General features: G+C 36.3%; 2 protein-coding genes across 3 annotated transcripts in view; one reads left to right on the forward strand and one right to left on the reverse strand.

Moving 5' to 3' along the window:
* Nucleotides 1-3,485: 3,485 nt before the first annotated feature.
* On the forward strand, nt 3,486-7,138 carry LOC121377445 (putative nuclease HARBI1). 2 transcript variants are annotated; one of them, XM_041505432.1, is made up of 4 exons: nt 3,486-4,216; nt 5,002-5,110; nt 5,772-5,940; nt 6,559-7,138. In XM_041505432.1, coding segments are annotated over exons 1-4 (1,011 nt in total). In that variant the 3' UTR covers nt 6,561-7,138. The 2 variants fall into 2 exon arrangements, with proteins under 2 accessions (XP_041361366.1, XP_041361364.1); XM_041505430.1 differs by lacking the exon at nt 6,559-7,138 and having other exon boundaries at nt 5,772-5,991.
* A 185-nt stretch (nt 7,139-7,323) lies between these two features.
* The window catches only part of LOC121376863 (myb/SANT-like DNA-binding domain-containing protein 4), a 31,940-nt gene continuing 26,770 nt past the window's right edge, over nt 7,324-12,493 (reverse strand). Inside the window, exons 4-6 of the mRNA XM_041504645.1 lie at nt 9,193-9,325; nt 8,234-8,381; nt 7,324-7,858 (exon numbers count right to left, since the gene is read on the reverse strand). Coding sequence (XP_041360579.1) covers nt 7,633-7,858; nt 8,234-8,381; nt 9,193-9,325 — 507 coding nt within the window. The 3' untranslated portion in view covers nt 7,324-7,632. The remainder of the gene's footprint in view (nt 7,859-8,233; nt 8,382-9,192; nt 9,326-12,493) is intronic.

The following is a 12,493-nucleotide window of genomic DNA, read 5'->3' on the forward strand; positions in this document are numbered from 1 at the left end:
CGTAAAATAGCAAAACCACCTTTGCTAAATGTAGACTTTTTTCTGACTTTGAATCAGAATGTGACAGACGTTACAATTTCCTTTCTTTTCATAATTTTAGGACTGAATGATATATTTATTGTCTTTACCTTGATGAGTGCTAAGAGGATTACAAAGGACATGATTACCGGTACATACCTTCAAATTTTCTTCTCACATAAACAATTCATATTTTTTGATGACAGACTTTACACTGACCGAGCACATTGTTTCAAATCATATTTTTGGGGCAACCTATCTTTATAAACTATTTTAAATGCCTGTATTCTTTAAAGTGATGCTACTGACATTATACATCGAGTAACAAAGTATCGAAGCCAGTTTGATGGAAGGGATATGAGTGGCTTAATGTTCTTCGTTTTTGGTCAGAGTTGGCTTTGAAATTATGTAATATGTGTTGATGTCAGAAGCATTAGGAAAGACGTGCGTGTGAACAATAATGTTTTGTTTTTCTGCAAACTGGATGTCTTCTGAATTAATTTGGACCCTTTGAATAACGAAGTAATGCAATTTAATTTCTCCTCTCATGTCTCTTGACTCGTGGACTTGTCCATAAGTTATATGGCTGTCATCTAACATTTACGGCTTAAGGTCATGACAAAAAATTGCCAAGGCTATATAGCTAGTATGTTCCAATAAAAATAACCACTTGGTCAAACAAATGACAGCACGCAGGTTTGGGTGCATCTTTCATGCTCTACCCCCCCCCCCCCCCCCCCCCCCAAGACAAACACGAAGAAGACAAAAACTCATGGATGAAGGAAACATTAATTAGTACAGAGGTAGCCATGATAATACGAATTAGTGAATAGTGCATGTAGCCTTATTTATTTATTTTCTTTAGTTTGATTGTAAAAAATAGTACAGAATATTATCTTTTTATTATAATCTATACAAATTAAAATACCAAATGTATTGTCAAAAAGATAAATTAATGATGTTATAAGCTAATTAAGGGACACATTAAACAAGCTGTTGACAAAATAAGGTATTGATTGATCTCCGTGATGTGTAAGGTGGTTTGGTTAAGGAACAAGGTTTATTGATACCAGCTTATGTTCGTCTATTGTTGCTGGTGACTGTTTGCTGCAAATATGACAGCCATTTTGAATTTTAAAAAAACCCGTTAATTCTAATAGTATTTTAAATATTAGAATTACTTTCAACATGTTTTTAAATACTAGTACATAAAACGTCACCAAGGTGGCTAAAATCGGACAAAGGTATTATTATACATGTCAATAATGGACAATGGTTGGACAAAATGGCGCCTATCTTGAAAAATTACCTCCATATTAACATTTTAAGTTTCTCATTGATTGAATTTTAAGAACTTCCCAAAAAGATACTCTGTATAAAGGTTCATGCTTGTATCACCATTTGAAAGTTCATTTCTGTTTTCTGTTCTGCCAATATTCCTAATAGTAGGTGCCCATACACTGACCCCCAATATTTGCCACTCTCACCGTCAGAGGCTCATTCTACATATTAAACGTTAGGTTTTGCATGTTTCTAAACAATAAAAATAGTATAAAATTAGGATTTTTTTTCTAATTTTCATTATTCATACTTACATAGTACTAGCACAACAACAATCCATCTCGACAGAGCATTATTTGTAATGTCGACCGGATGGACAATGAAAGAGATAAAAAGTATCTTTATATCACGTCTCATGTTCCTAGTATGCTCCAAATAGTACTTCAATGCTCGAACTGGACAAAGAAGTCTATCACAATTATCCGAAGAAATAATATGAGACAAACTCTGAATGATTGCCGGAGGAAACTCTTTCCCTGGCACCTGTCATCTTGACGTCCACACTGCCGCAGGGTAGTGAAAATGGACAACTGGTGACTTCTCACTGTCTGAACCTTCAGCTGCCTTTCCTGGATACGAGCCAGAAAGTACTCAGCTAAATCATTTACAGTAGGCGACAAGGGATCTACGTCCCTCTCAGTCGCCCAACGAACCCAAGTGCTCCAATCACACTGGTAGACTCTTTCAATAGTCTGGCGCTTCGAGGAGGAGACGAGCTCGGCAACCCACTGAGAAAAGCCTCAGTCTTGGATGGAAACCCTCCATGCATGGAGTCGGAAGACCTCCAGCTTTGGACGGCACACTGTTTGCCTCAGTCTCTGGATGAGCAGATTGGGTAGCAATGGCAAGGGCACTGGCTCTTGCACTAAAAGTGACAGAAGCGAAGGAAACCAGGCTTGAGCTGCCCAACTCGGGGATACGGGCGTGACACGACAAGGTTGCCGTCTGACCTTGGACAGAACCTTACCAAAATTACAATTAAATTATTGCAACAACCGAATCCCACGCACGCAAACGTGCCAGGATCCAGTTACACAGGAGCCAAATGTTCGAAGCCGTCTTTCGAATTTAGTGCTTCAGCTATATTGACATAGTTATTAGCCGTTGGTCGCTACTGCGGGCTGTCCAGTCAGTACCAATGCACGACAACCACACACACATCAACATACACGACCCTTATAGAATTACTTCTATTTATATGAATCATAGTTAGGCCTAGAGGCGCACGTGTAGGTGGGTCGGTGGAGGGGGGGGGGGGGGGGGAAGGGTGGTCCAGGATGTCGAACCCCTCTTCCCTGCTGAAAGCAATTTTTGTGTTCAATATATTTCCCTGACTCAACAACAAGTACCCACCCCCTGAAGATCTCATTACATTTTATCTTTTAACATTGTGAAATATTGTGCATATTTCAAGGAAATTGCATAGACTAGGGTCCAAGGACATATTATGGTGAAATAATTTTTGTCTGAAAAACTTGATAGAAAATAAGTTGTCTTCGTGCCCCTCCATATTGCCTCAGTGCCCTAATTTTTGTTACTAAAACCAAAGGCAACACTTGCCGTGTCCCCCCAAAATTGAAATTCGATTCCTGTTGTAAGTCACTTAAACTTGAAAAGTATTAACGGCTTACACTTCTCTGATAAGTGCAAAAATGTAAGTCGTTCCGTAAGGGTTAGGCTGTAACGATAAATTCACCACAATACTTACTGTAAACCACAAGAGCGAAGTCTTTACTTGTTGAATTCGGTATAGCCGTGTTGTTCACGGTACATGTGTACACTCTGCCGTTCTGGTTCATGTTGATGTTTGTGAGTGTTAACTGAGAGTCTGACGAGATTGTGTTGTTTCCCTGTGTCCAGGAGAAGGAACATGGTGGGTTACAGTCAGCACTACAGTTGACAGTCAGGGCCCGTATTTATCAAGGAACTTAAGTCATAAAAAAAACTTAAGTCAGCTAAAAATACTTAAGTTTTTACAATTTTGACTTAAGTTTCATAAAACAGCTTAAGTCATATTTATCAACCTACTTAGACTTAAGTTTGGTCCGTTTTTGACTGAACTTTTTAGCCACCTGCCGACCAGACTTAAGTTTTTTTTAATCAACTTAAGTCATTCTAAAGATAAAATGGCTGCTGGGCGTTTGCCAAGATATTTTAATGAAAGGAAGCCAGTTTTGAATCTTTATAACGATTTTGAACTTGTGGAGAGGTATAGGTTTGATAGAAATAGTATAGAATATATCACTGACCTTTTGGCTAAGGATATTTGTCCACTGACTCATAGGAGTCAGTCAGTTGACGCCGTAACCAAAGTTCTTGTTACTTTACGATACCTGGCTACGGGGAAATTTCAATTATGTAGTGGCGATGACCATGGGGTGAGTCAGCCCACTGTATCTAGAATTGTGCAACAAACACTCGATAGTTTGACATCGAATGAAATAATTAAAAGGTTCATAAAGTTTCCAACTGATCCAAACGAAATTCGCCGTCACCAACAGCGCTTTTATAATGTTGCGAACTTTCCCGGTGTTGTTGGCATCATTGACGGAACCCACATCCAAATTCAGGCTCCAACAGTTAATGAAAACGAATTTGTAAATAGGCATCGATATCACAGTATGAACACCCAAATAGTGGTTGATAGTGATGACCGAATAATAGACGTTGTAGCGCGATGGCCAGGGTCAACGCATGATTCGAGGATACTGACAAACAGCGGGCTGCACCAACTATTTGAACATCATCGTGTACCAGTGAGCTGTCATTTGCTTGGCGACAGCGCCTATCCTTGTAGAAGATGGATTCTAACACCATTTCTTCGTCCACTTCCTGGTCCACAGACGAATTACAATCGGTATATCAAAGTTTCACAGTTTTGAAATCACGTGTTGGCAAAAGTTATTGAAAATGTTCATGAACCAGTCTATTGCGGTCTGATGGTTTATCCAAATAGTAAAATACACAATGAACCCAAATGAAAGAACAAGCATCAAATGAACCCAAATGTAAATTATATTATGAAACCCAAAAATCATATTACATCCAAATAAAAGTTAAAATAAAATGCTATAACTCTCTCTCTCTCTCTCTCTCTCTCTCTCTCTCTCTCTCTCTCTCTCTCTCTCTCTCTCACACACAGACAGACACACATACACAGACAGACACACACACACATACAGACACACACACACGCTGACAAACACACACACACACAGACATACACACAGACACACACACACACACACACACACACACACACACATACACACACATCACCCCCATCACCCTTTCCTCCCCAGCTATGGCTGAAAAAAAATGTACAGTGCAATATTAGGTTATTTATATAGGAATGAATGAATGAATATTTAACGAAACTTGGTTTCTTTACTACATAAGCCAAGGTATACATGTATGTTTTGAAATGCACAATGTGGCTTTTAAAAAGTTATACATCTTAAACATGTAATAAATAAGAAGTAAATAAATAAATGAAAAATAGAGCTAATAATAATAAAGTCAATAAAAAGCAATACAATTTAATTCAATACATGCAAATGACAGTAATGTAGAATCTGCATATCACATATATAATAATTCATATATTAATTAGTTCAATAATTTTTTTGCTTATTTTAAAAGATCACATAAGAAGATCAGGAGCTGCGTCGAAAGAGTCATTGGTCAGATGAAGAGACGATTTCATGTGTTACATGGGGAAATAAGACTCCGACCTGAAAAGGCTTGCAAGGTACACTTAATGCATACCAACAACAAAGACAAGATTATTTAATTGACGTATTTCATTGATGTATTTCAAGGAATTATGGCTGGTTACCTGTAAAGTAATATAGAAATATATTTCTTAATTTGAAAGAAATATTCCATTTATTCCTAGATGAATAAGAAAAATATGTGTAAGCAGAAAAGTCATTTCATTGTTCAAACATATGCTATTAAAATCTAAATGCAAAGGATTATTGATATATTTTTTTGCTGAAATTAATGATTTGAACATTTTAAAACATACTAATAATTGTCTGATCAGTTGTATTTTGTTTTTAAGTGTCTAGACCAAAAGTATAACAAAACAAATCGTTGATAGAAACATGTCAACTTCTTTTATTGTAATCCACATTAACAGTAGGCCTATAATAGATTATGACAAAGAGATAAATGTGAAAAGAACCTCCAGAAAACTGAAATATTTCCATTATATATTCAAACTGTAAATTAATCATTATAATGACTTTTGAACAAATGATCATTATTAAATTACAATTAAATGAATGTATTACTTCAAATTATTAACTTTATTTGGTTATGATACCTATTAACACATAATTATTAATATTTAGGTTCCAACTGCCTGGTTATGAAAACTGTATTAAAACATAATTATTAATATTTAGGTTACAATTGCCTGTGCTGTTCTGCACAATATATGCAAGGAGAGAGATTTGCCCCTGGCAGATGATGGACATATACAGGGAGAGGTACCAGGAGATGATGGAGTTGTGGTGAACCCTCTTGCTGCAGGGGCCCAATACAGACAGCTGTTTGCCATTAATCATTTTTCATGTAAGCATTCACTTTTCATGTAAGCATTAACAAATATTAATAAATATTAATGGGACAGCCCTACTTGTGTTAAACACTAAGACATATTTTTCCAGTATTAAAGCTGTTTATGATCATTGAAATCAAACATTACTTATATTTTTGTTGTTTATATTATCCATTATGGAGTCAAGTTTTAGTCTACTTTAAGTGTTCATGAATTACAGCCAGGGCATATTCAAGAAAGCAAATAGCCATTGTCTGGTGTTGTCACATTTCAAACACTGTATTAATAACAATAACACAAATCATTATTTGATAATGATAATAACTTAATGCCAGCCTTTGATGGGTCTGTTATGAGATGGCAATGTATGACTTGTATATCAAAGGTGTTGGTATGTGCTGTCCTGTGCATACAAAGATCCCTTTGTACTAATGGAAAAATGTACTGTGGTTAGTCTAAGACTATGAGTAATATCAAATTGTTGACATCCAATAGCCGATGATTAACAACACGACTACAGCATATTGATTTATTAAACAAAATAAGCTTTAACTTTTTTCTTTTGTTTATTGTTTACTACACATTGAAATGAATCATTGTGCATGGCATATCTTTCTTATCAATTCATATAGGATCATCAAACGTTGTATGCAACTCCAACGGGGGATGGCAGTGTATTGTGTACCACTGGTAGGTTACTTTGACCTATGTTTCACTGTTTCACTTAATAGACCCTGTGCTATCTCTAGGCTACCGAAACAGACTTTTCATTTTTCAAGATCAATCATATAATGAGTCTAAATTTTGAACACTAAAGGAAAACCTTGTTCAGCTTTGTTTGCCACTATAAATGTGTCACCATATTACACATAATACAAAACTATTTCCTTTGTTATAAAGAACAATAATAAACAGTGGTTGATCCGAAACAAGTTATTAATCCATCCGACTGCATAAATGGCATACAGTTATAATCCAGTCGTACATACAACACATTCATTAATGTGTGTTTTTCTCTATCAAACCTCTTAAGGATGTATCATGTATCTCAGCTGTACTATTGGGTGTATACTAGCAAATCAAATCCCCACAGACGACAATAGTAACATATGTGGGCTAAAACTCCTACCTGCAACGTATAAACCGACATAAACGCCACGGATATAAATACTACCACCACCTTACACTTAAAATGAATCAGAAAAAAAATGGGGGTCAAGCTGCTCGTTTCTGAGATAACGGGTAGCGTCTATGACTACCCTAGTTTTCGCACAAAATTCGATTACTTTTTTTTACAGGTACCCCATACATGTTTCAAGCACAAGGCTGCTTGACACATTGGTACTAGATGAAATAAAATTGCAATTTTTTTTTACCCAGATGAAACTATTATTTTTTACAATCAACACACTCATATTTATAACCAATCACAGGACTTGTGGTGTTCACTTCTCTATCAAAAGTTGGGTGCACCTCGCATTTTGACCCAGCCGGAAGTTATTTGGTTTAGTACTACCTATAGTTTTGTACCTGCTATTTATATACATCAATGTAATATCATAATTATATTTCAATTTTGTTTTTGAAATGAAATTATTCATGATTAAAAGTGATATATTGTTTTGGAATTTAATGTAATTTATTGTTAAAATTGTCAATGGAAAATAAAGTTTTAACATTTCTACATCGTTATGTTTATTTAAAAATTATTCTTCAAGGTTTTCAATTTTCATTTTCAAATATTTTTTTTTTAGCTTCAGACATTCTATTTCCAGTTTCAGTTTTTCTTTCAACTGAGAATTATAAGATGGTGAAGAAGTCTGGATGGGTTGCCTCTCAGAGGCTGGAATGTCTGGCTGCTGTACAGGAACTAGACTTTCTTGCTGGTGTACACGTGGCTCTGGATGAAGTTCAGCCATCACAACAATTTGACTGAAAATACACATTGATCAATCATTCAATAAATTAATGCCAATAATAACATTTTTCTTTGGAGTACTTATCATTTTACTATTAAAAAATAGTTTCCTTAATATTTTTATCTTGTTAAGAGAGTAAGAAATATTTTATTTATTGATGCACTCAACACATTTCCATTACAATTAAACAGTGTTGGACATACATGTATGGTTAAGCACCAGACACATAATTAAAGATGTAACCCGCCACTGTCACTTCATAGAGTAGTCTTTTCAAATAACATGTAGCAGCAAGGGACATTTTATATCAGACATCTCAGGCAAATGCTTTAGACCATTGGGGTAAATATGAAAATGGTATATATCAAGTATTTTTAGAAGTACATACTTTTGACTAGATTGATCATAATCCAGAAACTGCAGCATGCATGTGTCAAGCCCATCCTGAATACCAGTGAGGGAGACATTGTCTCTGCCAATGACATCTATTACTGTGTCAGTAACAGGACTCAGTGGTTTTGGTGGTGTCCCTCCTCCTGTTTTTGAAATAAAGTAAAGCATCTATTAGTGTGCATATATTGAAAACTTAAATGTTAAAAAGTGATTTTCAAATAAATGTTCCATGTTGGTTTGTGGATTGTTTGGTTTTTGGGGTTTTTTCCTTTTGAGCCTTTGTGAGGGTTATTGTTATTGTAGGTGGGGTTTTTTTGTTGTTGTTGTTGTTGTGGGTTTTTTGGGGGGAGGGGGGGGGGGGTGTTGCCCCACTGATTTAACACATGTATGTACAATATTTGTTCATACCATAGTCCTTTTTGTCCTTCTTATTAGCACATGCTTTTCCCCAGTATTGGTTTTAACTACCAAGCTAGCTTTGTCAGTATCATTTTAGTGGCTTAATATGACCCAATACAACCACAGGGTAGTGTGATATTCCAGTACTGTTATATCAAAAATGTTAATTGTTGACATATATATAAATGTAGTGGTCGGATAGGCCAATCTAATTTCATAATTCAATTATTTTTATTTTGTGAATGACAAGTAAAATTTAAGAAATATAATGTATTTCTCTTTTTATTATGTGATTTCATTATTACACTGAACTAAATGAAATAACTCTCTTTTTTTCTTACTGCTGAGGACAAATACAATGATTCCAATTGTGGTTGTAACAATGAAATGACACTGAAGAATTGTATGCAAAATGTTTGTGAACTTTTAAGTGTAATGTCATTTCATTAAGAAAACACTAATTTTATATTTATTAAAAGTGTATTCTGGGTGTCTTAAAATGTCATCAAAACATTAAATTGAAATGGTATTAGCTATAGTTATTACTGTTATTACCTGTTGCAATGGTTTTGCAATTAAATGCAGACAAATGTTTTTTTGATGAACTCTTCATGTTTTTCCATTTTTTTTCAACCTCATCCTTGGTTCTTATTTGGCTTGATGTGGCGTTTACTTGATTTGTAATGAACTAAATAAAAATAAATATTTCAATAAGTGCAATGATTTACAACTTCGACTGAATATTTTCAGTAGTTTCTGTAATTCAAATTTTGTTTCTTTATTGACTTTTTGTAATTGTAATCAATATTAACTACACTTAATATTAACTATACTCACGGAATTAATACATTATATTTATTGTGAACAGAGGATGGTGTTGTTTTGTTTTGTATGTGTATTGTTTTATATTGATATTATTTTTTAAATTATTATTCCATTTTCATCATTTCATACAAACGTCAGTCTTTGTCATTAACTTACAAATTCTACGTATATGTATATTTCCCACTTAGATCTATCCCCATACCCTCCCTAAAGATATGTCAAATAATAAAAAGTATAAACAGTGCCAGGTGCATGCTAGTGTGACTATGATGGTTGGTAACGGTATTTTGTAAGTCCGTTTCAGTTTAGTGAAATCGTTGTGTTAACGTTTTGTATTTTTATTTGTATCAAACTTATTAAAGTTGAGTAATTCTTTTATGAAAATTAATTAATTGTAATAATAATTATTTCATAAATGGTAGCTGTAATGAAAAAAGTAATTATGTTAGACATTTGGTGTAAGTAATGAGAATTTAATTGTAATTTGCCATTATTCATAAGTGTAGACACCGCTGCTGACTTATACTATTATTGATATATATAATTTTGACGTTCGTGTGTGGTTGATAACTCGATACAGGTTTATATAGACGCACAAGACGTATGTGTGGTATGCGCAGTGGCAATACCATAGCTATTAATTGAATTCTGCTATAAAAATCATTTTTTTTTGTTTTTTTGGGTCTTTTCAGGCCCAAAAATATTTATTTTTCAAAATGTCGATTCGGTTCATCGATGTCGATGAGTTAAGTCGGACAGTGACCCTGTGTCTGCCATCTTTGAAAAGGTCATTTGTTTCTAGGGACGACGTTATAGATACGCTTGAGGAGCATGTGGACATATCTGAGGTGGAGTGTGTTTTTAGGGGACGAGTGACTGGCAGTTGGTCAGTGACCTTTGCTACGGAGGATGTGCGGAGGTATTTCCTGGATAAGGTGCCGGAGTTGAAGGTTCGTGGACGTACTTTTGTTGTTTGTACGGGGGAAACATTTGCTTTTCGGGCCAGGATCCACTGGTTGCCAGGTTGGATTAACCGGGATTTTGTTGAAACGTACTTTAGCCAAATTGGGGGGGATGTCATTTCATATGACTTGGAAACTTCTTCTATCAAGGGCCAAGAGCACATCCGCACCGGTGTTAGGGAGGTGATAGTCCGTATCCCCCATAGTGAGCGTGCCAACATCCCGGATACAGCTGAATTTGAGGGGTATCGTTTTCTGATTGTTGTGGATGGGCGTGGCCCTCTGTGCTTTAATTGCCATAATCGGGGGCACACCAGGAAGAACTGTTTAGTGCAGCGTGATGGGTCTTCATATGCAGGGAGAGTTCGTGGTGATGCGGTGGAGAGAGAGGAGGCTATGGAGGAGAGTGTTGTAGAAACAGAGGGGAGCGAGAAAGAAGGAGAAAGTAAGGTGACAGAGAGGGCGGAGAGAAAGAAAGAGAAGAAACAGGAAAGACAGAAGGAGAAGAAGCAAGAAAAGCCAGTGGGGAGGACAGAAGAAAAAGAGACAGACAAGAAAGACAGTGGGACAGTTTGTGAGGGAGAGAAATGTGATGTTAATAGTGGGGGGTGGGGGGGGGGGGTGAAAGTGGATCGGTGGAGGTTAGAGAGGAGGGGATTAGTGAGAGGGGGGGTACGGGAGATGTAATGGAAGTTAGTGGGGAGGAGCGTAGTGCTGAGGCGTCGGGCCACTGGTCTGAAGTTTCAGGGGGGGGGGGGTGGGGGTAGGTCGGGGGTGGATTTAGAACCTTCACTGCAACTTGGGCAAACAGTAGTGTTGTCTAATCAGTATGCAGTGTTGGGGATAGATGATGAGGGGGACAGTGAGTTGGATTTACTCAGTCCCCTTTCTGATTCTCAGGATTCAAGGGTGGACGATGGGAGGGGCCTTCATTTGAAGCTTCCTTCTATGGTTACTCCCCGGAAGGCTCCCAGTTCTGAAAAGGGCGGGAGTGCTGTTAAGAAGTCGAGGATTGCATAATTTGTGTTTTTATTTTTCTAATGGCCATCTTAATTATTTGCACCACCCCCTGGTTTTTGTCCCTTGCGGTATGTGTGCTTTTGATTGTGAGTGGCTTTGAATGGTTGTGTTTTTTAGTGATCTCGTTGCACGAGCTTGGGTTTGTATTGTATTCCTTTGTACTAGGTGATTATCTGTCTGTGAGTGCTCGTGTATTCTGTTGGTATGTCACTGTGACATTGTGTTCATTGCATTGTGTTCTTAGCTTGAGTGCTTTTAGTGTTTGTCTTTTTATGTTGAAGAAAGGGTTCTACTGGCTTTCAATATGATGGCGTCTTTTAAATTATTATCGATTAATTGTAGTGGGTTACTTGGGGGTCGTAAAACGCGTTTCTTGCAACAAGTAATTTTAGATAAGAAACCTGATATAGTGTTTATGCAGGAAACGCATATTTATAATTTAACAGTAGCCAAATCGGTGGGTGGTATTTTGTGGGGGAAGTGTTTTTGGAGTTTTGGATCAAACCGTAGTAGGGGGGTGGGTGTTTATTTTTCGAATAGGTTAGGGGTGGGCGTTCAGAAAGTTTATCATGATTTAGAGGGGCGCTTAATTGTTATCGATGTTATGTTTTGTAATACTTTGTTTAGACTAATTAATGTTTATGCTCCCAATAACGATTTAGATCGAGTTCAATTTTTTGATAACTTGTATTCTAATTTTTGCACTAATCGTATGGTTATTTTTGGTGGGGATTTTAACTGTGTTAGTAATGTTAGGTTAGATAAATTAGGGGGGAATCCTACTAGAGGAATGGTGGGTGCAGATAATTTAAAGGTGCTTCGTCATGACTTTGGTCTTATTGATAGTTTTAGATCCTTATTTCCTCATAAAGTTTCAGTTACTTGGCGAAATTCTTTTATGGCTTGTAGGTTAGATAGGTTTTATATTTCTAGTTCATTTCTAAATAATATTAAGTCTTTTAATATTTTACCCTGTTCTTTTTCCGATCATGATTTTATTGAACTTTCTTTAGATAACGTTTGTGGGTTAGAATTTGGACCGGGGTATT

Source organism: Gigantopelta aegis, chromosome 7 (genome assembly GCF_016097555.1).
Source record: "Gigantopelta aegis isolate Gae_Host chromosome 7, Gae_host_genome, whole genome shotgun sequence".
In the NCBI taxonomy this organism is placed as follows: Eukaryota; Metazoa; Mollusca; class Gastropoda; order Neomphalida; family Peltospiridae; genus Gigantopelta; species Gigantopelta aegis.

Excerpts from the sequence above, each read along its gene's own strand:
- LOC121377445 (XM_041505430.1), top strand. The coding sequence starts at position 3,486 with ATGGCTGCTGGGCGTTTGCCAAGATATTTTAATGAAAGGAAGCCAGTT. Across the intron at positions 4,217-5,001 it reads CCACAGACGAATTACAATCG|ATCACATAAGAAGATCAGGA; the intron begins GTATATCAAAGT and ends TTATTTTAAAAG. Across the intron at positions 5,111-5,771 it reads GACCTGAAAAGGCTTGCAAG|GTTACAATTGCCTGTGCTGT; the intron begins GTACACTTAATG and ends ATTAATATTTAG.